At 38.0% G+C, this 26651-nt stretch overlaps 1 protein-coding gene across 3 annotated transcripts in view; it reads left to right on the top strand.

Annotated features, from left to right (window-relative positions):
- Positions 1–26651, top strand: part of ATL2 (atlastin GTPase 2) — a 57163-nt gene that overhangs the window by 12272 nt on the left and 18240 nt on the right. For 2 of the 3 annotated variants that reach the window (XM_042462857.1, XM_042462847.1), the window contains exons 2-6: positions 12466–12725; positions 18260–18394; positions 22938–23042; positions 23756–23806; positions 26201–26257. In XM_042462857.1, coding sequence (XP_042318791.1) covers positions 12466–12725; positions 18260–18394; positions 22938–23042; positions 23756–23806; positions 26201–26257 — 608 coding nt within the window. The remainder of the gene's footprint in view (positions 1–12465; positions 12726–18259; positions 18395–22937; positions 23043–23755; positions 23807–26200; positions 26258–26651) is intronic. The other variant, XM_042462863.1, reaches the window with a different exon arrangement.

Below are 26651 nucleotides of genomic sequence, written 5' to 3'. Positions count from 1 at the left end.
AGAGAGAAACGTTAGCTAAGATACTCCTGTTAATAACATAAGAATTTTTATCTCAATAATTACAAGTAGGGATGGCCAGCTGAGAGTCTGTGGGCTTGATGCACACCGAGAGCAATTTATCTGTTCAGTGTATGTGTGTATTAAATTACATTTCCTACTCTGTATTTTAATAATTTGAGTTCAGGGAAAAGGTGTATATGTGGTATAGCTGGCATAACAGTTAAAATATTAGTTTCCTACAAAACCTCTATAGTACATAGCTTAGACACACAGGTATTTTGGACTGACAGTATATTGTATTGTATTTTTATATCATCAAAATAGATAATAGTAAGAATTTTCTATGCGGTTAAAATAAAATTTGAACAGTACCTTAGAATTAAGTAAGAAACATATAATAAAGGGGGGAAGTGATGAGGTGGAAATTCTCACTATGGATTGTATACTGTTACTTGTGTACATTTTTGCAAACTCCAATAGAAAGTTTTTAGAATAGCTTTTTTGGACTACACCTCACATAATCCCTTACAGTTATTTATCCTGACTTGGACTGAGGGGAATTGTCCAAAATCTCTGGTAGGCAGCTGATTGCTTATTTTTTGATATAGGAACATAATCTAAAATCTTCTGTTACATAGGCCTGAAACACATGGCCCCAAAAGAAGCGGCTTTCAGTCACTTTGGGGTGTGGGCTTTAGACGATGCATGCCCCCAAAGCAAGCAGAAGCCGCTCTAGTGCTGCTGTCTGGTCCAAAGGACTGCATTAAAAAGGAGCCGTTTGAATCTAGCTTCTGGGTGGTACTGCAGTGGTAGCCTGCTTTGAGAGTGGGCCATGCGGTTGCTGCAGTCCTGGTCGTGGTCCATTTGCGGCCAAAACGGCCTCCAGCCACTCCTTTCCAGCCGGCTGCCTTGCCCCCTAGTCTACCTGTCTTTTGAACAACAGAGCCAATCAACTCAGGCAAGAGAAGGTGGCAATTAACTTTATCTTGCCCTCTACACAAGCAAGGGCACAAAGGAAAACCACTCATTTGAATACAGTACTACATATATAGCCATAGAAACAATTGTGCTTCTGTTTAATTTGGCAGAAGTCCCACTCAGTTTAGTAGTATTTATCTCTGAGTCAGCTTGCAAGTGGGCATTTGGTATTTATTTATTAATTTAATTATTTAGAGTATTTATATACTAGAGGAAAATATAAAACTGTACAGGTGCATTCAGTCAATGATTCAAATAAACCACAGGATTGTTGTTAATCTGTAGAACTAATAAAAAGCAAATAACCCATTTTTTATTTACATTAATACTGTAATGCTTGATTTCAAGTTAGATAGCTTCACTCTTTTATATATGTAAGAGCAGCTTTTTATTTTGTGTGGTTGGAGATCATGGAGTAAGCTAAGAGCTCCTTTGTATTAAACTATTTTTCAGAGGTTTTGTGACTTGTGTTAGACATGATGTAGGCAAACAAATTGAAGCTTAAACCAGACCCATGGTTTGTAGAAATGACTTTGGTTCAAAACACACTACAGAAATAATCTAATTTGAGACCGCTTTAACTGCCCTGGCTTGGTGCTAGGAATCCTGAGAATTGTAGTTTATTGTGCCTCACAAAACTATCATTCCCAGAATTCCCTACCAGTGAGCCAGGGCAGTTAAAGAAGTCTCAAACTGGATTATTGGAGTCAGCCTGTAGGTGAATAAAATAGCACATAAAATGTTCTTGGGGAAAAGCAGTGATTTCAGCTGTTGGGGAAGTCCTTGAAGGTGAAAGCCTTTCCCACAGGCCACTGCGGTAATCTAAAAGCATTAGATGCAGTAGAAGGGGTGAAGGCCTCTTCTGAGAGGTCTTTTCTATACAACCCAGTTGATTTCTGATTAGCTGGCTGCAGAGAAAAGTGTGTATGGGTGCCCCAGGCTTCATGAGCCTTATGGGCTAGCAAGCTTAGACTGTGTAACATTTATGTAGTTTCTTAATGACAAAATGTATACTTTTTAAAAATGCAAGACATGTGAAAACAATTGTGTGGGTTTCTAAAAAACAAACAAACAAACAAAAACAAGTGTTCATGGATTCCTCTTAACCCGTGACCAGTAGTAGCTTTGCCTTAGGTTGGTGTGCCTGTATTTCTCTGTTCCTGGAGATTGTAGATCTAGCTGTTCACAGCTATTGTAACTCCAGTGTGCTTTTCAAGGGTCAAGTAGCTACTGATTGAGGACATGTGACATGCTTAATGAAATAAATGACAATGTTTCCAGTTTGTTTCTGATCCAGGCCAGAGAACTGATAATGACTTTTAAAGCTCTCTACGGTTTCAAACCAGAGAATCTGAGAATCTTCATTCTCTTGTACAAACCTATCTGCTTACTAAACTAACTGATGTCCTCTTGTTTATCCCAAAGCCCCCTTAAGGGGGACTTCCCCCTTGCTGTGCCCAGTCTCTGGAATGCCTATTCAGGGGAAGCTCTTATTCAGCTGTTGCTAGTTTTTCCACCATATATTTTTAAGTTGTACAGTGAAAACAGGATGTGTGCCTTTTTAGGAAAGCTTTGTGAACACAAATGGATGTTTGACTTTGTTGAAAATACTACTTGTTTCATGCATGGGTGGACATGTGCCTCCCAAGACCGTCTGGGTGGTTCATAGTGGACCTTCAGATGCCTTGAATGCTGTTGCTTCAATCCTCTCGTAGAGAGCTAACTATTCTGTTTTTGTTATACTGTATAGTGTTTGGTCTTTTTTGTTGTCTTGTGTGCTATTTTTATCTTATGGCAACTGCTATGTCCTTGAGGAAAGCCAGGGTAAATTGTTTTTTGTTTCCTTTATTTTTAAGGATTCACTTTAAGATAACCAAGAGCTGCAGGAAACAGGGTGGGTAAAAGTATTTAGCTTAAATTGTTAATTCAGGTCCAAAACATACTGCAGAAATAAGGATTAATTTACTGCTTGATGGTTCTGGATTGTTTTCCTGTCTCACTATTTATTGTTAAAGGAAAAATGAGGAAAGAAGCGAATGATGGTTCTTTGTACAAAAATTACCCCACAGATCAGAGAGGTATATCTATCAAATTGTTTGGAACCACTTCTATAGCAGTTTCATACAGCAAACTAGTTTTGATAACAACTCAAGACTCCTGGTTCTTGCTACAGCATTGGGGCTATTAACATCATTTATGAGTGGGAAAGTATGCAGCAATGGGGCCTAAATATCCTGGGTTAAACCCTGCACTGGACAAATGGAACAGGGGAAGATGTTGGGTTAGTTGCACGCGTCAGATGGCATGTCAGGGAGTTTAGCAAGCAACAGAGTAATAGGCTAGTAGTTATGAAATACTTAGCTCAGTACTGACAGACTGACATAAATAATATATAGCTTGATGTACAGTCCGCCCTTCTTATACACGGATTTTTTTATACATGGATTCAAGCATACATGGTTTGAAAATGTTCCAAAAAAGTATAAATTTACTTTGATGTTCCATTTTTTATTAGGGACACCATTTTGCTATGTCATTATATTTAATGGGACTTGAGCATACACGGATTTTGTTATATATGGGGGACCTTGGAACCAAACCCCAGCGTATAACAAGGGTCCACTGTATTTATTTTAAAACTATTTCGAATACCTTTCTTGGTACAAAAAAGTGGCAGAAAATGCCCACATACATTTCGAATGTGACGTTACAGTCAAAATAAAGAGTCTCTGCGTATGTGCATGCACACACATGAGAGAGAGAACAACCTAATTCAGTCCAGTGCTATAAGCAGGGATCTTTCTAAAAGTGCCAGTTTATTCTAGTTTTTGAACTTGGAAACTAACTTAAGTTACTCCTGGGAGACTCTGTAAGAGAACCTCATCTTCAGCAAAAAGGTATCCTTGGATATTAATAGAAATTCTAATATAGGAAGACAGCCAGACAGTTCCATTCTTAAGCAGTGAATCATTTTAAAAAGTTGTGATGCCACTGAAGTATGTCTTGATTTTCAGCTCTTTTCAGTTCTGGTTTTTCTCGGAGTATACACATTTTAATGGAACTCAACAAGAGATAAAAAATGGAGTCAGTTAACAGAGAAATTAATAATATAATAAATTCACAAAGAGCACATCCTTTAGCATTTGAAGGGGGATTAATCAATTTAATCAATTGCAATTTAATGAATTGGTTTAATCAAATGAATTTAGTAAATAGACAAGGATTAAATTTAATGAATTTAATACCTAATGATTTAAATCCATTAAATACAAAAGTGGATTTCAGTAAGGACAAAAGAATAAAAAAAGAGAAAATATTTCAGATAGGCAAAAATTAGAGAAACAAAAGGAAAATGCAGGGAAGAAATGTATTACTAAATCTAAGAATTTGGAAAGACAGTGATAGATTCAGAATTAGAGTTGTCTGAGGAAAATAGATATGGAGGACAGGAGCTCACAAGATGGTTCAGGAGAGAGTGAGAGAGAAATACACACTTCAAGTTTATTTGACATAGGAAATTTCAAACATACACTAAAAACAGTTTTACAAACTTTAAAGTTAGACAAAAATAAGGAACAATTACAGCAGGAAAGAAGTAAAGGAGGCAAGGGCAGTAAGGTTGCAAAAGTAATGAAAAAACCCAACAAAAATGTTGCCAGAAATGTTCAAGGAGTTAATTTCTTTAAAGTGGGAGTCTCCATTGAACACTAAGAGGCTTTTAGCATATAGGCAGAAGTTTTACATTTATTTAAAAAAGGTGACATAGACTTTCTGAAGGGCCCATTGGTTGATGCCCATTTTGTGCTTTGATTTCTCATGTTATAGCTCCTAAAGGAGAGACAACCTTTAGAGACAACAGTGCTAGATGATTGAGGCATTGAGAAGCTGACCAGAATTCCAGATGAAATCTGGATTATATGCCCTTGACTGGGGAACTTCTCATTAGGGAAAAGGCTATAGGGAATATATTAATAGAAAACAAGGATTAAAATAAACAAGTGATGACTTCAGTACAAAAAGGAAAATCAGACAGAAATCAGAAAAGACATCAACCAAAGGAGGCAGGTCGTCCACCAAGGCAGAACAGAATCAAACGAACCCAGTATGGGTAGCCTCCAACAATATTTACAAGATAGGTATTCTTGTAGGGGGACAGCTTCTGCAGTTTTGTTTTCTGTAGCTGGAGATAATGGACATGGTACCTTCAGTCTCTAATACTGAGAAGGATAGAGAGGCAAAGGATAATACAAAAAGAAATGCAACATCTTTTGCAGAGTGGAGCAGTAGAGGAAGTACCTTTTATTATAGATTCAAGGGGATATATTCAGCCCTATTTACAGTTTTCAAAAGCAATGAGACTTACAGGCTTTCCCCCCTTGTAATGTGGACATTTCTAAATCTAGTTCTACGTCCAGAGACCTTCTCAATATTCAAAGAGGACTCAAAATTTTAGATCAACACACAGAGTAAAAGAGAGAGAGAGAGAGAAAACACAGCGAGCAACTGTGGACTTTTTTGCCTACAACTCCCATCAGCCCTAGCCAGCACTACCAGTGGCAAGGGATTATGGTGCTAAAACATCTGAAGGATCACAGTTGCTCAATGTCAGTACATACTGAAAGAAGGCTCAGAAAGCTGCTGCTTATGTAGGCAAAACCAGTTCTGCAGGTTCAAAAAATGCTCTCCAAGAAGAAAATAGGTCTAAGGAGCAAAGTCCCCAAAACTAATTAGTGGGAACTGGGAAAGTTCAGTGCATTTGGGCTGGAAAGTTACTCTTGGGAGAATGAAAACCTGGAAAAAAAGGTATGGCTCAGTGGAACAATAAGCAGAAGCACTCCCACTAGCAAAACTCTTTGAAAGTTCCACTTATGCCTTCTACTTCCAGTCTTTATGGAATGAGTACCTTTCCTTATATAGCCAAAATAGAACCATCCACGCACACACAGAAGGTATGAGTGGACTCAAAACTAAGAGGTATGCAAAAGTACAATACAGTGCTACCTCGGGTTACGAAATTAATTCGTTCCGCCGCTCCGTTCGTAACCCGATACATTTCGCAACCCGAAAAGGCTTTCCGTTAGCGCTGGAAAGCCGCGCGTTTGAATTTCGCGCCGAAAAAAATTTCGTAACCCGAAAAAAACATCGTATCCCGGAACAGTTTTTTCCAATCTAACTTTTTCGTATCCCGGAAATTTCGTAACGCGATCAATTCGTATCCCGGGGTACCACTGTACTGTATCTTTGGTTTACAATCCCTGCCCCTTTTTATTCTTGGCTGAAATCCCAAAAGTAGATACAAGAAAACTTGCATGTATTTGCTCCTGTCAGATAGAGGAGGGAGAAAAGAATGGGAATGTGGAGGTTGTTTTGCAAAGTTGTCCACTCACTGCTATAATCTACTGAGAGTAAGTGCTTGTACTGGCTGTTTGCTGTGTATGTAGGGAGGGGAAGAAGCAAGAATTTGGAGGACATAAAGCTGAAGTAGAAAGAATGGGCAGGGCAATGTAGCAAAGTAAAAGGGCAGGGAGGAGATGAAAGTGTGAGCAGGAAAGGAAGAAAGTAGCAACAAAGCAGAATAGAAAGGAAATTGGCACTGAAGCAGTGGTTCCCAACCTTTCTAATGCTGCAACCCTTTAATACAGTTCCTCATGCTGTGGTGACCCCCAACCATACAATTATTTTCATTGGTACGTGCAGAGTGAATTTCTCATCCATCCCTAATATGGACATGATTATGTTCCCTGTTTCCCAGAAAAGCATTATTTCCCCTACATCTCACAGGGGATCCCTCTCAGCTTGCTTGCAAATACCTGGAGTTGCAGGATTTTGCAAGGGGACAGCATCCTTTCCTCTGCAGCTCCCACAACACACCCAGTCAGCTTAGTTTCCTCCTTTCCTAAACTTTCCACTTATTTTGCTTGGTGGCACCCCACTCCTAACTCACTATTGACTGATGAATGGAGCTAGGAAATGGTTGCATGCTGGAGCCAGTTATCCTTCCTCCCTTGTTCTACTCCCTGCAGTTTCTAGTTCATCTTCTTAAAGGTTATACTAAACTGGAGAAGTGAAGGTCTTCAAGCCGAACCCTGAGCAGAAGCACTCCTATTAGAGATGCAGATCCACCCCAAAACTTGTTGCAATTCCAGCTTATTTTATATACATAAAAGAAGCCCTCAATATCCATGGATCCAGACATCCAGGTTTGAAAATATATTTTTTAAATCATCCAAAAAGCAAATATTGGTTTTGTCATTTTATATAAAGGAACACCATTTTAATGTAGCATTGTATATAATGGGACTTGAGAGTCCATGGATTTTGTTATCTACAGCGTGTCCTGGAACCAAGCCTCTGGATACTGAGGTCTCACTGTATTTGCTGTATAATCAGGCGTGATAAAATTCCCCTGAGTTATGAAAGGACAGACAGTGGGCAAGCTTCATGAATTCTGATGTACAAATTGTGATTCTTTCCCCATGTATTTTATCATACATTCTTGGAATCCAAGCAGTTTTATACATTCAACACTCTGGATGTTGGTCATAAGCTAGTATTCTACTTGTAGTTTCAAAGCCTCACTGATCATCTATCATTCTCAAAAGCTGTAAGGAAAGAACAGTTAAATGACTGCAAAGAGTAAGAAGGTGGTCTTGGTTAGGGAGTTATAAGACAAAACACAGTGCAGAAATAATCCAGTTTGAGACTGCTTTAACTACCCTGAATGAGTGCTGGGGAATCCTGGGAATTTTAGTTTATTGTGGCCCCAGAGCTCTTTGACAGAGAAGGCTCAATGTCTCACAAAACTACAGTTCTCAGAATTTCCTAGCATTTAGCCAGGACAGTTAATGCAGTCTCAAACTGGATTATTTCTGCAATGTGTTTTTGACCATAGTTGTCTTTTTTGCTTCCTTCTTTGTTGAGGCTAATGAAGACCACTTGTCACTATTGTTTTGAGACTTTTCTCCAAAATAACATTATGAGTACATGTCTTATTAATACTGTACTGTAAAACAGGCCCCCACCATCAGTGTAAATGTAAAGCTTGTGCATTTTGATCTTACAGAGGTAGTTGTATGGCCCCATACATTTGTACATTATGTACATTGTCTTCTCTTGCGCTTTAACTTTGGAAGAGTACATATAATGCAGTAACATTGGAAGTAGTAGTGTGTGTGTTTGTAAGTTTATTCTGTTGCTGGTGTTGAAGCCAAACCAGAATAGGAATTTACCTAAGTTTCAAGTTGATTTGCAGAACTGATTTCCTTTCTGTCAGTATTTTATACTCCACCTTCCTCTCCAGCTTGTTGCCCACCCCTGTTTTCTGAGCAGAAAAGTGTCTGAAAATCTTGACATTCTCAGTTGAGTATCTTGTCTGGGTTTCTGAAACATTGTCTTTCACTTGGAAACTGGTCTTAGTTGTGTAGGATATTCTTGAGACATGATTCTGGACAGTGGTATGGGTTTTCTGGAAAGTTGAAAAGGTTTTCCTTGCCTCAATATAATAGATATGAAAGCAAATTCCAAAAGGGAAAAGCCCCTCATCTTAATAAATACAAATACAAATGTAGCTGTGTATTGATTTGCTTCTGTTTGTTTTAACTGCTATTATCTGCCTATCTGGAGTGGCAGGTTAGGTGATTACAGAAATCAAACTATAGCTATATCATTCAAATTTTAAAGTCACCCTGATAGCACAAGGAACTGGTTGGTTAAACTAGATGACGGTATTCCTGCTCCTGCTGCTGCACAGTAATGGAGCTTCATCACTACACCTATTTATAGCTAATGCAGTCAAAACTGTTAATTATTTTTGGCCTTAAAACGAGGTACTTGGCAGAATTTGCACTTCAGCAATAAGCAATCAGTGATGTGAGGAAGTCTGAAATGGCACCGTAGCTCTTGTTTAGAGGTTTCCAGAAGTTGATCAGAATGAGACTGTTGGAAAAGATGGAAGATGCAAAGAGCTAATCCATAATCTGTTTTGATTCCAGCTTCTGTTGAATTAAGTGTTCTGTGAGCTTCTAGACCATCTCCTAAGAACATGTTTCTAGTTCTTGTAGTTAGTGCATGGGATCTGGATCATAGGCAGCTTCTTTAACACCTGAAATTGCTAGAACTGTTGAAATAAAGTCAGCACAAATTACTTGGCTGTCAGTTTTTCTGCAAGGAGAATGGAAGAACCAGATCCTTTAAGTTACTATGAATGATAGTTGGGCTGCTTTTCATAAAGGTTGATGTTGTAATGACCAGGTTCTTCTTTAAAAAGAAATACATGTTTTCATATTTCAAAGAATTATTACTGAGTTCCTTTGCTAAACTGGGATGTTTGTGCTAGTTGTCACTAAAAAGGAACCACAGAGATGGGCTAAAAGGATATTCAGGGTAATTCTGAATATCTTTCTATAGCATAAATAAATGATACCTTGGAAGGGTTGGTAATCAGGGACTAGCTGCAGAGATCATGCAGCTTCACTGCTCCATGGTTGCCACTCTGTTTCTGGGTGCAATTCAGAGTAGCAGTTATGACTTAAAATGCCCCGAACAGTTTAAGTTTAAGCTGTATTACAGACTGTATCTCCTCCTGGGAACCTCCCTAGACCCTAAGAACCTCAGGTGAACCCTTCTTTCAGTCCCACCTGTTACACAAAATATGCTTGGTGGGGATAAAAAGTAGGACCTTCTTTGGTGGCTGCTCCTGAGCTCTAGAAGTTACTCTTTTTAGGGAGGCTAAAATGGTCATTTCTTGGTCATAAACAACTTTTTATTACCCATTTGAATAATTAAACTGTCTTCAGTAGCCTTGCATTCATTCAAAATATTCCATAAAGAGTTCTTCAGTGGTCCCCAAAATTTCCAGCAAAACACTGAAGAAAAGTGGTGGAGTGTGTATGGACATGGATGTTTCCACAGACCTACACATGTTTGTAAACAGCATGCAGGTTGCATGACTGAATCCCTGGCTCATCTCAAAAGCAATCAAAGCCCAGCTGTTCCTTTTGATGCAGAAAAGAGATTGTTTTATTAAGTTCAGTGAAACCTCTTGAGGTAGACATAAAACACACAGCTAATGCCTACTAATGAGCAGCAAGAGAGAAGGGCTTTACTTACTTTTCAGAGAGCTTGCTTGTATACAAATAATCTCCAAACAGTTTGATATCATGTATTCTGAATAACATCCTTTGTGGAGTGAAAGACTGAGTAAACATTTGGCAGAGGCACAAATGAATGGAATGGTGCCACATCTAACATTATCTCATTGTGGTCCTCTTAAGATTCATTTTAGCCGTTTTCACAACAAAAGCTTTTCTGTATTGCTCCTCGGAAAAATCCTTCTGATTAGTTCATGATTTGAAAACTTACATTTAAACAGTATCGGCACTTCAGTTGATGGCTCAAATGTCAACATGTATCTTGCATGCGAGGTTTTGATTCCTCTCTGGTTAAAGTTGTTTCTGAGATAAAGTTCAGCAGTGCTACAAGAATGATGTTGACAGATGTTTCTTATTAATTTTGATACCAAACTGATTTGGTAGATAGATCGCAACATTCAACAATACTGAAGAATTCTCTTACAGCTGTTGCTTAAGCTGGTTTCCAGGCAGATTACATGATTTGAGATGTAAAAGTCCCATACATTTTGTAGCCATTGGGAAAAAATTGGATAAAAAAGCAGTATTAGCAGCCTTTACACTTTGAAAGTCACCTTGCTACTTTGTTATATGTAACTTTGTCATAAAATTATGTTAGCTACGCTAAAAGTAAAGTATATTCAGAATATGATTACAAATTGAACCTTTTAAAATTGTATTTTTTACAACAAATTGTACTGCATCATCCTAAAATGTAAGGGACACTTGAATGACTGGTTGGGGGGGGGGAGGTGGTGTTAGTATTTATAAAACAGAGAAAATAATTTTGTCTATTCTAGTTCTCCAGAATGTCAAGCAGATATCACACACTCATTCCCATTAAAAAGACCTGAGAAATTGAAGTCAGGACAAGGAATTGTAATGATCTGATAATGTACATAAATGTCTTCCTCTTTCATCGTTTTTAGAGATGATACAAAGACATTACACATGTTAATCCATGTCTTAAACATTTTGTTTCTCATTCTAAAAGAATTCCCTTATTTTTTTTGTGGGGGGGGGGGGAAGGAGAAGAGACACCCCTCCCCCCCCCCCAGCTAGTGTATAAAATAGATGACTGCATGTATTTGGATTCACTGAAGAGATAACAAATTGGGAGCATAATCATTAGGATAACACATATGTCACCTTAACATTACCTAACAAGAAGGGCCATTCGTTTGTAACAGAGTAAGGCCATTTAATATACCGTAGTCTAAAACCTAAAGCTTGTACGCCTTAGTTTGGTCAAAAATTGTGTACAGAAATGTCTGATATGTGTACAGTCTACAGAAAAAGTCTCTAGCTTCTAGGATCAGAGCCTGACCTAAGATAGATTTCAACAGCTTCATTATCACCATACAAATATATATTCCAAAAAGTGTGTCACTTGTGTGAGCTAAACATTTTGAATTTGAAAATTGGATATAGGTACAGTTGGCCTTCCATATCCAGATTTTTTTATCCATGGATACAAGCATCCACTGCTTGAAAATATTCCACACACACACACACATACACACACACACACAGAGAGAGAGAGAGAGAGAGATATTTATACAGTGGTACCCCGGGATACGAATGCGCCGCCTTACGAAATTTTCGGGTTACGAAAAAAATCCATTTAAAAAAACTGTTCCGGGTTACGAAGGTTTTTTCGGGTTACGAAAAAATTTTTGGTGCTTTTCGGCGCTATTTCACACGAAATCGCGGCTTTTCCCCACTTAGCGCCTATGGGTTTTTCGGCTTGCGAAGTATTCCGGGTTACGAAAGCGGCGGTGGAACGAATTAATTTCGTAACCCGGGGTACCACTGTATATATATAATCCATACTTCTGATTTTGCCATTTTATATAAGGGACACCATTTTACTATGCCATTGTAATTAATGGGAACTGAGCATGGATTTTGCATTCACGAGGCGTGGGGGGTCCTGGAACTAAACTACAGATACCAAGGGCCCACTGTAATCTTTTTCACTTGGCAACCCTCTTCTGTTTTCTAAAAGATATTTACAAGACAGTCTGGCTAATACTCATAACCAGGGCATCAGGTGTTCCGTGTCATTTGTCTAATCTTTCTGCACAACTAAAATGCCAACTCAGTTACTTCCAGAGCAGAACATGCATGCTTCCTAAGAAACTTTATAGAGGGCCTGTTATGAAGTGGAAGGAAGAGAGATTCTCACTGAAATGGAGAGCTTTGCTTGCGTATGCTGCTGTTCCAAGATGACCTGTCATATATTTCGTTTGTGATAAGAACCCTATGTTTCATTTCATTTAAAGCATGTAAAAGTAAACAGAATACACCCAAGAAAATATAGAAACAGTATATCTAATGTTAAAAAAATATTTTCTAGGAGAAACCTATGTGGATGCGGAAGAGGATGCTGTTTTTGTTTCTGAAGAAGAGGTGGTTACAGAGAAGCCATGCCCCATACAAATTGTTCTTGCTCATGAAGATGATCATAAGTTTGACCTGGATGAAGCAGCATTGGAAAGAATCTTACTGCAGGAGCACATAAGAGATCTCAATATTGTAGTTGTTTCTGTAGCTGGAGCATTCCGTAAAGGCAAATCCTTTCTTTTGGACTTCATGCTTAGGTATATGTACAACAAGGTGAGTCATATAATGCACAGTATTGCTGAAAACTCACATTCGGTTTGGGTATAAATACAGAAGTGTTTCTCATTTAAGATTTGTGTGCTCCAAAAAATAAAAATGAAACCCAGGATTTTTCAAAACATTCTAGTCTTTTGAGATAATGATCTAATCCTTACCATTATGCTTCATGACCAAATTCAAGACAGACATAATTATCTTGGTATAAAATAGTTTTAAATAAACCAATACAATTGGTTTTCTAGAAAATGGGCTAGAGTTGCATCCAGTAGTGCTGAGCTAGTGAAAAGCACATCCTCTTGTGCAAACTGATTTTTGTCTTGCTTGCTACCCCTTAGGTTGAAAAGGATCTATTTGATAGAATATGAAATGAAGGTTGCAGTAAATGGGAATGGGGGATTATCTCAGGGTAGGATTTACCAGAGAAGTTCAATGCTGTCTAAATTGATGGATCTAATGGGACTAGCTGTGGAATGGTAGTGACACTACCTAACCCAAAGACATACTTTGGGTGTTGATTAGAATTGGATGCCTCCATGTACGTCTTAAGGAATTCCGGATTCTTAAAAGAAATTCCATGGGAATTTTACTTAATCTTATGGCTTCCTGTGTCAGTACAGAGAAAATGAACATTAATGCTATCACATGTGCTTAGGGATTACATCTTTCAAGATGGATTGTCTGTAAAGCTATAAGTGTCTTAGTCTCGCAAGAGTAATTTTCCACTAGAATCCTTATGCTTCTCTAAGGATGGTAATCATAGTAGTTTTCTTGCACTAAGGGTGCTTGTATTTGTTGTTGTTGTTAAACTGTTGTCAAATTGATGTGAACGAGAGACTGTAAGTCTGTGTCATCAACAGCCCTGCTCAGGTCTTGCAGACTCAGGGCTCTGGCTTTCTTGATTGGGCCTATCCATCTGTGATGCGATCTTCCTCTTTTCCTACTGCCTTCTTACTTTCACAAGCAGTATTGTCTTTTCTAGGGAGTCATGTCTTCTCTTTATATATCCAAAGTAAAACAGTCTCAGTTTATAGTTTTTGTGGGTTTTTTGGGCTATGTGGCCATGTTCTAGAAGAGTTTATTCCTGACGTTTTGCCAGCATCTGTGGCTGGCATCTTCAGAGAATGCTAACCTGGAAGACACACTCTCTCTCTCTCTCTCTCTCTCTCTCTCTCTCTCTCTCTCTCTCTGTGTGTGTGTGTGTGTGTAGTCTCCGTTTAGTCATGTTTGTTTCTTGGGTGAGTTCAGGCTTGATTTGATCTAAGACCTATTTACTGGTCTTTTTAGCAGTCCAGGGGATCCATAGCACCACATTTCAGATGAATTGATTTTCTTCTTATCAGCTTTCCTCATTGTACAGCTTTCACAACCATAATAGAAATTGGAAATAATGATGGCATGGATAGTCCTAACTTCAGTGTTCAATTATATATCTTTTTTAGACTTGAGAATGTTGTCTATTTCCTCTATAGCTGCCCTTCCTAGTCCTAGTCTTCTTCTGATTTCTCAGCTGCACTCTCCATTCTGATTAATGATTGAGCCAAGATATGAAAAATCCTGAACTGTTTCAGTGTCTTCCTTGTCAGCTTTAAAGTTATGTAAATAAAGTTAAATAATCTGTGGTCTTCCTTGACTTTTGCAGTAAACATTCCAAGTCTTTGGTATTTTCTGCTTGTAGTGTGGTATCATCTCCATATCTTAAATTACTGATGTTCCTTCCTCCAATTTTCATGCCTCCTTCCAAGTCTAATCCTGGTTTACATATGATACATTTAGTGTACAAGTTAAACAAATAGTGTGATAAAATGCAGCCTTGCCTTGCACAACCCCTTACCAAATGGAAATAATTTAGTTTCTCCATGTTCTGATCTGATGACAACCTCTTGTCTTCAGTACAGGTTGCTCATTAGTACAATCAAATGTTGTGGTACACCCATTTTCTTTCAAGAGCCATCCATAGTTTTTAATCATATACACAATCAAAGACTTTGCTATAATCTATAAAGCACAGACTGGTTCTCTCCCTTCCCTGAAATTCTTTGGTGCACTCTCTTGCCCAACATGCATTTGCAATTTATATCCCTAAGGCCTCCCCCCGCCCCCTGAACCCAGCTTGGACATCTGGCATTTCTGGCCCCATATGTGGTAAAATCTTCGTTGTAGAATTTTGAGCACCACTTTGCTTACCTGACACCATTGTTTTGTTTTCCATGTTTGTTAGCAGATTTTAGTTAGAACTAAAGTAGATTCTGTCTCTGTAGCTTGAAGAAGCTCTATTGATATGCCCTCCTCTGTTACTGGTGATTTATTTCTTCCAAGTGCAGTTTCCACTTAACTATCTAAAATTGTAGGTTCCTCTTCAAATGATTCTTCCTGGAATGAATTTGTCATCATTCCATCTTTTTTATATAGTTCTTGAAATCCATTGTGGAGAAAGGCAGGATATAAATCCTGCAAACAAACAAACAAACAAACAAACAGTTAGTGTTCTTTAGCTTTACTTTCATTTTTAATAATAGCAGTTCATGGTCTGTGTTGCAATCTGTTCCTGCCTACAAATGCCTCTTTGATTGCTTGAAGAATGTGTTTGCAGTGAATAAACTGTTGGCCTTGCACAGTTCAGTCAGTTGTTCTCCTGCATCATTTTTCAATTATCCTTGATTCTGTTCTGTTTCCTACATTTGCATTCCAGTCAGTTTGGTTAACCAAAGTCCTGTTTTGGTTGATGATCAATATCCTCCTGGACTTTCAGCATAGCATCTTTCAGTTTCTTCTTCTGCCTCTGTAGTTGGAACATCAACATGGATTATGGTTATATTCATGGATTTTCCCTTAAATCTTACTGATATCATTTGGTGAGATTTTGCGGTATATTATTTGACTGATTTTTGCTACATCTCATCACTATTAATGCCACTTCATTTCTTCTTAGATTTTCATACATAGATTTTCTTGTTTTACTGTGGCCAGCTTCCCAATTCATATTTCATAGAATCATAGAGTTGGAAGAGACCACACGGGCCATCCAGTCCATCCCCCTGCCATGCAGGAAATCCAAATCAAAGCATCCCCAACAGATGGCCATCCAGACTCTGCTTTAAAGACCTCCAAGGAAGGAGACTCCACTACACTCTGAGGGAGTGTGTTCCACTGTCGAACAGCCCTTACTGTCAGGAAGTCCTTCCTAATGTTGAGGTGGAATCTCTTTTCCTGTAGCTTGCATCCATTGTTCCGGGTCCTGTTCTCTGGAGCAGCAGAAAACAAGCTTGCTCCCTCCTCAATATGACATCCTTTCAAATATTTAAACAGGGCTATCATATCACCTCTTAACCTTCTCTTCTCCAGGCTAAACATCCCCAGCTCCCTGAGTCGTTCCTCATAGGGCAAGGTTTCCAGATCTTTCACCATTTTAGTTGCCCTCCTCTGGACACGCTCCAGTTTCTCAATGTCCTTTTTGAATTGTGGTGCCCAGAACTGGACACAATATTCCGGGTCTGGCCTGACCAGAGCAGAATACAATGGCACAATTACTTCTCTTGATCTAGACACTATACTTTTATTGATGCAGCCTAAAATTGCATTGGCCTTTTTAGCTGCCGCATCGCACTGTTAATTCATGTTCAATTTATCGTCTACTTGGACTCCTAGATCCCATTCACATGTACTTTCATTCAGCCATGTGTCTCCCATCCTATATTTGTGCATTTCATTTTTTCTGCCCTAAGTGCAGTACCTTACATTTCTCTGTGTTGAATTTCATTTTGTTAGCTTTGGCCCAGCTTTCTAGTCTATTCAGGTCATTTTGAATGTTGATCCTGTCCTCTGGAGTATTAGCTATTCCTCCTAATTTGGTGTCATCTGCAAATTTGATAAGTATGCTCCCAATTCTGTCATCCTGTGGGACCCCACTGGTCACTTCTCTCCAGGCTGAAAAAGAGCCATTGTTGAGCACCCTTTGGGTTCGGCCAAACAACCAATTACAGATCCATTTAACAGTTACTTTGTCTAGCCCACATTTTACAAACTTGTTTGCAAGAATCTCATGGGAAACCTTGTCAAAGGCCTTACTGAAATCAAGATATACTATATCCACAGCATTCCCTTCATCTACCAAGCTGGTAATTTTATCAAAGAAAGAGATCAGATTTGTCTGCCATGTATTTCTCATATTCCACGTTCATGTAATATGTGCTGTGCAGCTTCGGACTTTCCTTTCACCTCTGAGCATGTCAGCAGCTGAACCGCCTTTCACCTTGAGTGCAGTTGCATTGTTAGGCCCAGCGCTAATCTTAATTGCAGTCTGCTGTACCCCAGTAGGTCATTCAATGCCATCTGCACTGAGAGTTTCATCTTCTGGCATTATCTCTTGGGCCCGAACAGACAAAATAAAGCTGCTTTGGGTCACTTTGGAGGTATGCTGTTTAAATGATGCACGCATCTTAAGTGGCCAGAAGCTGCGCCAAAGCTGCGTTCCAGTCCTTAGGTCTGGAGCATGGTTTTGGCTTGGCTTCCGGCCTCTTAAGATGCATACAACATTTAAAGAGCATACCTCCAAAGTGACCTGAAGCAGCTATATTTTGGCCTGTCTGTTTGGGCCCTCGTTTCATTTTGGATTGTTTCATCATGGGATTTTCATAGTAAAATACATTAAAAAGGAGTTTATCATGTCTCCTTCTGCACAGTACTAACATGTGCTAACTGTGGTGCCGCTAATATTGTCTCTGCCTGTTTCACCCCCGCTATTGCTGGTGCCAGTAGGTGTTTGGCACATTTAGTGACTCCTCAGCAAACGCCTGTATGACATGGGAGACTCTACTAGCAGCACTGCTGCCATCAATATAGTCTCTTACCTTATAGGAGCATGACATCCCATCACTGTGGAAAGGTAGTGCCATTAGTGTTACTGTCTAATATGAGCCATACTTTTTTCTTCTCTTCCATGATGGTTGTGTAGAAAAATATGTGGAAAAGCACCATAGGGGAATGTGGGAGATGAAAGCAATGGAAAATGTGTGCATATCTCCTTTTTCCTCCAGTATTCTATTGAGCTGCCTTAATAAATGTCAAGGGGGGGGCAGCCTTTCTAGAAGAGGCCTGTTTGTATATAATAAGATAATCCCATCAGGAATATGCACAGAACCATTCTGTACCTGTGCATTAGCTGCTGAGAGAGCTACATTCCATGAATGATCAAAAGACTCTTAATTTTTTAATATAGGCTCTGTACATAATGGTTCAGAAAGGTTATACTGTACTACATGAAATAATGTAGAAGATTTTGTTTTGCCTTTGATATAAACGAGGCTATTCCTAAATTGACTTTTGTAAACACACATGGCTAGTACTTGTAAATAGGGAACAGAAAATGGGAAGAATGAAAGTGAGTTTTTAACTAGTACTGAAAGTTCTTTAAAATGGAGATTTCAATTTTAGGGTTAAAATATGTTTCCATATTAGTCAACTGTATTTTATTATTTTTTAATAACTAGATCCACATAGCTTACTGGCTAAATATATGGCTATCGTTCTAGGAATCAGCAGCTTGGATAGGTGGAAGTAACGAGCCATTGACTGGGTTTACATGGAGAGGAGGCTGCGAGAGAGAAACAACTGGCATTCAGGTTTGGAGTGAGGTGTTCATAATTCCCAAGCCTGATGGAACAAAGGTAAACCATTCAGTAGTTAATGCAACATTCATTTTGTGATCATCAGATGCTGATGGTTTTAATTTTATTTATGTCTTGTCTTTCTTCCAATATAGGGATTCAAATGATTTATAAAGTTAAAAGCATTAAACATTCAAAATATTTAAATGCATTAAACACTCTACAGACCTTAATATCTGAGTTGCACAGTACCCACTCCTTGTCAGTTTGAAAACCTGACGACACAAAAATATTCACACCAAATGAGCCTTAGAGGGTGGTGGGACAGAGAGAAGGGCCTTCCCAGAAGATCTTAGAGCTCTACTAGGCCCATAAAGGGAGATAGGTTCCTTCAAATAATCTGGAAGCATACTGTATGGGGCTTTATAGGTCAAAACTAGCATTTTTAATTGTGCCTGGAAATGGACTGGCAGCCAATGGAGCCAGTACAACAAAGTCGTGTCCTCCCTCCTCTTGGAGTCAACTGAAGTTTCGTAGCACGTTTAAAGGCAGCCACACATAGAGTGAATTACTGTAATCGAAACAACCAAGGTATGTATCATCATGGCCAGATCCAACCTCCAGGAATGGGTGCTGCTGGCGCACTATCTTTAACTGTGCAAAAACACCAAGAAGGAAAAACTTCATTAGCTTTCTGTTATTTACTTCAAATATTCTTCAAGCATGTGGCCTTCAGAAGTTTACCTTAATTAATGGATAACATTCTATGGAGGAGGGGGAAAAAAGAGTAACCTAGCCGAGATCCTAAATTGTAAGCCGCTTTGAGTTCCAACTTTGGATAAAAAGCAGACTATCAACAACAATAATAACAACAACAATGTAGGAATTTGCATAAGTGTTAACAAATGCATTATTGACTGAACAGAACTGCTCCATTTGTCAGTAACAGTTAGATTCAGGACTTGACATTTTGAAAATAGTGAACACTTAATTGTAGAATGTATAGGCTCAAGGCAGTCTACCAGAATAACCCTTATACAGTTGAGTCCTAGCATGTGATATAAATTTTGGGGATGAAGTTCCAAATTTGCTTCTCATGTTGATCTTGCTTGGCTATGGTGTAATCTAAAGCCTGAAAATATCAAAAGATAATGTAAGAGTGAAATCTCCAAACTCAATGGGCTGGATGTAGATTCCTGTTCTTGCAACAGAAGGACCCCTTTCTTTCACAGAAGTGACTTGAATCTTTTTGCATCCATATTGGCTGCAATATGGAGAGATGAAAAAATATATTGAATGGATTGCTCAAGACCAAACAAGCTTCTTACCTAAAATATTGTTGAGGGATAATGTCAGATGCATCTTTGGTACTATGAAAAACATAACGAAAAAATTGGTACTGGTATTTCTTAATTGGACATTCATGATTGCAGTACTCCCAAAGATGAATTTTGGAGAAAGTACATTAAATGGATTAAATCAATTTATGAAAATAAAATGCCAAAATTATATTTAATGAAAAAAAGACAAATCTTTTGTAAACTGAAAAAGGAACAAGGCAATGTTTCCCCTTGTCACCTTTATTTTTTGTATTGATTTTGGAAATACTGAATAGACAGATAAGAAAAGGATTTAAAATTAAAGGAAACAGTTACAAACTACTCACCTTTGCAGATGATCTGGTACACTCTCATTAGATGACCCTAAACACAGCATTGATAGACTACTGGTGATACTAGAAGAGCATGGATCTTATACTGGAGTTATACTAAATTGAGAAAAGAAGATGTTAACTTTAAAAATGTCTAAAAAGAATGGACAGAATGAACAGAAAATGGACAATGAATATTAAAACCAAAGTTCATGATGATAATTAAATGGAATTAGAACTATTTCTCAATAATTATTCAAAAATCTGGACTGGAATGAAAGACGATTTAAAGAAATGGAGGCAATTGAAATTTTCCTTATTAGGAAAATATCTACAATCAAAATGAATGTGCTCCCTAAAATGACTTTTCTGTTTCAAGACATACCAATAATAATAAATGATCAACCATTAAAGCTAGGAAAAAAGACCTGTCAAAATTTGTTTCAACCGGGAAAAACGTACAGTGAAATGGAAAGTTTTACAGGATGTAAAAAAGAAAGGATAGGAGTGCCAGCTCTAAAACTTTACTACCTCACCAGCTGGCTGACATGAATAAAGGATTGGCTAACATTAAAGAATAGAAAAATGTTGCAGTTGGAAGGAATGGAAATAAAAGTAGGCTGGCATGGCATTTATCACATTAAAGACAAAATAGAGAAATAACTTAATTAACATTTTATAAGAAGAGGCATTTCACAGAAGAGAATAATTCAAGAAGAAGATAGATGGATTACATACAAATATTTGCTAAAACCAATAAAAACATTGCTAAAAATAAGAAATATGGTGTGAAAATGAGAAAACATAGACAACTGTTATAGAGATATTCCAAATGGATGAAAAGCTACAAAAATAAAAACTGAAAAGACAGTATTTGAAGATGCTTTTTTAATGGAAAAATACCATTTAATTTCAAAAATCTGTAATGTATATTAAAACTAGAAATGAAAGGAGAAATAATAAAAGAATGTATGATAACCCGAACACAGAGTTTAGGGCAGATCATAGAATTATAGAAATTAGAAAAAAAAACTTGGAATAAAAATCTAAAATACATTCTAAGCAGCGATTTGAAAGAAGACTTCTGCAAAATCCTGACACCTGAGAAATTTATGTTGGAAATGTGGAGAGAAAAGAAGGAACCCTTTTCACATGTGGACTATGCTTTTGGCAATTTTTTTGATATAGCCGGGGGGGGGGGGGAGTTCTGGAGTCAAATCCACAAAATGATGGAGGAAATTCTAAAAATGAGGATTCTGATGAAACCAAAAATTTCTTCAAATGTATAGCATGCTAATTTGTAAAATCAGTATGTAAAGCGCTCTTATAACACCTTTGAAACTTAACTGAAAGAAAGAAGTTGTCAGCATGAGCTTTCATAGACTTAAGTCTACTTCCTCAGATGCATTTGAGGAAGTAGACTTAAGTCTACGAAAGCTTATGCTGACAACTTCTTTCTTTCAGTGGCAGAATTAAAAGATGTAGCCATGTTAGTCTGTAAAGTCAGTACGTAAATAGATTGCAGCACCTTTGAGACCAACTGAAAAGAAAGAAGTTGACAGCATGAGCTTTGTACACTTAAGTCTACATCTCCAGATGCATTTCTTTCAGTTAGTCTCAAAGATGCCACAAGAGCTCTTTAAATACAGAAATTTTCATGTTGAACATGACAGAGGGCCAAGATGAAAAATAGTATGAGAGAATGGTCATGGATGCACAATATTTTTCCAGAAGTGGAATGAAATGATAATACCATCAACAAGTGACTGGTTGTTAAAATGTATTGACCTTGAAGAAATGGATAGACTGACCATACTAATTAGGGATAAAATGATAACTAATTCCATTAAAAATATTAGAAGATTAAAAATGAGAGCTAAAAATAAAACCCCAGCCCCCAAACAAATGTGCAGTCCTTGAGCACTTGATCACCCTAGAAAATGATCTCTGACCCAGCCATTGTCGCCCACCCCAACATTATTCCATGGTTGTTGTTGTTGTTGTTAATAATAATAATAATAATAATAATTTTATTTATATCTCCCCTACTCCGACTAGGACTGAGGCGGCTTACAGTAAAACAGTCCAATACATAATAAAATAACAAAACACAATAATCCCATATTCTACCCTCCCACCTTAAAATAACAATTAAATCACAAATACATTAAAAAGATTCATACTAAAAAATTAATTAAGTTGACTAAAACCAGAAGGATGGGGTGCGGGTTAATCGATGGAATAGACCAATGATGGCGAACCTATGGCACACGTGCCAGAGGTGGCACTCAGAGCCCTCTCTGTGGGCACACATGCTGTCGCCCTAGCACAGAGTTTGCCAGAATTTCTTACTAGAAAACCAAAGGGACGTGGCACTTTGCAATAAATAAGTGAGGTCTGGGTTGCAGTTTGGGCACTTGGTCTGTAAAAGGTTCACCATCACTGGAATAGACTGTACAGTGTTTGTAGTCAGTTCAGTGGGTGGCTGAAAGCCACTCTGGAAAGGCCTGTCGGAAGAGATCCATTTTGACAGTTTCCTTAAAGCTGTCCAAACTTGTAATGTGACAGCGATGCCTACCACAGATGTTAGTGAAATGTCAGGAATAAATTATTCTAGAATATGACCATATAGCCCAAAAAACCCACAAAAAACTACAATTAATAGATAGATTTCATTTGATTGCAGTGGATAGAGTCAAGGTAGAATGGAGAAAAATGGTTGGGTTACTAGGCTAATCCTAACATTTCCTGTAAACTACAAGTAGAGGTAAATCTCCATAGTAGCATGTACTTATGTGTTGTATTAGCTATGTTGAAGCATTCAGTGCAGCTTAATAGAAAACACTGTTATCATTTCCACTGAATTTAAACTTTCAGCCTTGAGATGAAAATATTTGCCTATTTACTCATTCTGTTGTCATCTTCTTTTTTACAACCCCCACAATCCCCTAGGTTGCTGTGCTACTAATGGATACCCAAGGTGCCTTTGATAGCCAATCAACTATCAAAGACTGTGCCACGGTATTTGCTCTGAGCACCATGACAAGTTCAGTCCAGGTAAGACAGCTGTCCTAAGTGGTGACAGCCTTTAAATATTTTCAAAAGGATGCTTCAAAATGCATGTTTTGCAAATAGAATAGAAAAACGTGTGACTTGCGTAGTTTGTGTTCTGCAGCTAAACTTTCATGCCACGGGGAACAGTAGCTTTCCTCATAAAGGAACAATGAGGTACAGTAGCTTTCCTCATAAAGCTCATCTGGCATGTGATCTTAAAAGCCAGAGCCAGCATGGTGTAAAGGCTGATGGTTTCGATAGAGACCTAGGCTTGAACTTCTTTTAAACCTCAAATTGCCTGCCAGCCTACCCTACCTCACAGGGTTGTGAGACTGAAGTTGGAGGGAGGGGACATAAGAGAAGACAATTCTTTGGAAGGTATGTAAAGGGTAGAATGTAGTATTTTAAAAATCTTCAGGCAGTAAACATGCTACCTTCAGTTGGTATGCACGCATACACACTTGTTTTCCTGCAATACACAACACATGATCCTTCTAAAAATGAACAGGATATTGCATGCATGTCATTTGCACACTGAAGGCTAGGTTGGATTTTCCCCTAAAGTACTGGATCTTGCTAGGGTTTAGGACACATTAATATAATCCATGAATACTAGTTTAGTAAATGATTGTAGTCTGCCTAGCCTAATTTATTTTGTAACTGATACATGTACAAAATTGATATTGCAAAAATTGTAAAATGTAAAATATTTTCAGGTGTACAATTTATCACAAAATATTCAAGAAGATGATCTTCAGCATTTGCAGGTAAATATATGCAGAGTTTATTATAGCCTCCTTCTACCACTTAAATGTTTTGATGCACATTCACAGGCCATCTGCCCATGGAACATAACAAATGTTTCCTTTTACAGTCAGGGGCTCTGTTCTGGATGGTCCCTGACTGTGGGGAAGTTCTTTGCAATTCGAAGTAGGGTGAGAGGACTTAAGTCCTGATGCTTAAGTAGAAAATGTGGATAGTGCTTTTGGTCCTGGTCTTTCCAAGACCTGGTAGCTTAAGTCTTTCTTGTTTCTGTGGCGAAAATAATTTTCTGTGGTTTAATACTGTTGTATCTATTTTAGTAATACTGGGGTCAGATCAACTCTATTAGAGTCATTAAAAATTATCCCAAATAAGATGGATTTGAGCACAAATTAGTTTGAATATTTTATAGTATCATGTAATTAATTATAGTGAGCTGTAATCTGCAGTATGCATTGCTCTTTCTGCCTTAATGTGCTATTGGCACTTTACCTTTGGCCAGTCTTCTACCACCCTGAGCACACCAGTCTCATCTGGTTTTGTAACCTAATCATGATTGGGCCTGATGAGTACTTGGATAGACCATTGAAGAATACCAGGAATAGCTAGGTAGGGCTAGGAATGAATTCTGCCTGAAACCCTACAAAGTTGTTACTGCCAATTGGAGCTGACAGTACTGGGCTTTGTGAACTATTGGTCTGATTCTCTATAAGAGAGCTTCCTGTGTTTCTATTCTGCCTTCACCTTCCTGTATTAATTGGATTCTAGTTAATCTAAACGTACTTATAATAGCTCATTTAAAAAGTGAAGGGGCTTAAAACACTGCAGCACTATAATGCTTGAAGAAGGTTTGGAGTGGTCAAAATCCAAGGAAGAAATTTCCATTGATACATATGCCTCAAATCAGACTCTAAATGTTTAATCACTCCTGTTCTTAGATTTTGATATACTGTGTATGACTGTGATAACAGAATTTATTAAACATCCAGCACTCCTGTTAATGTTTTGTTTTTAATGTTATGGCTTTGATTATTGCTTTAATGTGAAGGCAGAATCTGTTTGTTTCCCTTAGACCAGATGGTATATTGCCTCCTAGAGCCATTACTAGCAATCCCTCTCCTTTCTGGTTTATTGCTTCTTTCCCTGCAGTTACAGCTCCTCCCTATGTATAGCTTTCCCCAATCTCTCCTTTTCAATAGCTCTAGGACTTTCTAGACTACACCAGAAATGAGTGTAGCTTAACTAGGCAACTAGAAATTTGGTGTGAGTGGGCTCTGCTAAATTTGGATTCTTACTGGGAAGGATTAGAATCAAAGCAAATGAAAACAAAGCCTAAAGAATTAAGGTTGGTAGAGCTGCTTTATAAAAGGGTATGGTAACACTAGTGTCTGGCTATTAAAATTTTTCTTCAGGTAGTCTCTGAAGTGAAAGCTAATTAGCAACAAGATGGCATAGCTAAAGCGCTCTGACACAAAATTCAGGAACTAGGCATTATTCAAGTAATTACCGTATATACTCGACTATAAGTCAATCTCATGTATACGTCAAGGTCAGATTTTGGGGCTAAAATGGTGAATTTTGATTATGACCCATGTATAAGTCGAGGGTAAAATTTAGGTGCATATAACAAAGGATCTGTAGGATGAAGCAAAGAAAAATGATGCCAAAGAGCTTAACAAAATTCCAGCAGGCATAACTGATTGTGCTCCCACTAAAAAGCTGGATGGATGAGAGAGCAGAGGGGCGTCAGTGCTTTCAGGACAGATTACACTTTTGCCTTTCACCAAGGGATGGTTCCCTTTTTTATAAGAGTTAAAGTACATTACTTACATTGACCCATGGATTAGTTGACTTTGATTTTTTGGGTCAACTTTTTGACTAAAATTTCTAGACTTATACATGAGTATATACAGTATCTCATTCACTCTTCTGAGAGTAACTACTAGCAGGGTTCAGATTAGGGCATAGATGCAATCACTTTTTAAAGTGCATGCAAGCTGAATGTATTTTTCCAGTTGCCAATGGTTTTCTCTCATTCTCAAAGTCAAGATTGAAATCCCAAAGGCTAATGAAGCATCTTTCATTTTCTCCTTACAAAGCAGCAGTGTTGATTGGGAATGTGAATGTTGAATAGCAGTCACTTTATGATTCAATTAGGAAAACTAGATTGGCTCTTCCAGTATGGTCGTACTACATGAGCTGCTAGAAGTAGAAGAAAAATGGTCTTGTAGGCCTTATTAGTAAATTAGAATATCAATTTTTTTGTCATTGTAGCTTCCTAACTTTACAAACAAAGGCTTGAATAGTAGACTTCTGTAATCTCTTAGCATATAACTCATATATTGCAGTCCTTTTTGTTTCTGTACTCTCTATGCATTCTTAATAGTTTCATTTTATAGCTATTTACAGAGTATGGAAGGCTAGCTATGGAAGAAATTTACCAAAAGCCATTTCAGGTAATAGCATGATTATTACTGCCACAATTACTACTTATTGCTTGTATTTTTTATCTTCGGACAGTTTCATACATGACAGTAGAAGACGGTAAATATTAAGTATAGTGTGTGTTCACTTCTGCCCAGCATTTAGGAGAGACACATAATTGTATGTGCTTCAGAGGATCATGACTTTTTCTATCTCCTAGATGTATTTCAGAGCGTTCACATGTTGTAAAAAGGTAAATCTACTTAAACAACAACAGGTGTTCCTTTAGAACAGACTGGCATATTGTAGTTATAGACCACCAGGATTTCCCTGAAAGTGAGCTGGCAAAGAAGAAATAGATTCTGTCTTCCCTAGGTTGCTTGATTTCTGGGCTACCCATTCAGTAAGGAAAGTCTCTTCTTCCTT

This window comes from Sceloporus undulatus, chromosome 1, assembly GCF_019175285.1.
Source record: "Sceloporus undulatus isolate JIND9_A2432 ecotype Alabama chromosome 1, SceUnd_v1.1, whole genome shotgun sequence".
NCBI classification, from domain to species: domain Eukaryota; kingdom Metazoa; phylum Chordata; class Lepidosauria; order Squamata; family Phrynosomatidae; genus Sceloporus; species Sceloporus undulatus.
The sequence above is the reverse complement of the archived record's forward strand: the minus strand, read 5'-3'. Positions and strand labels throughout refer to the sequence as shown.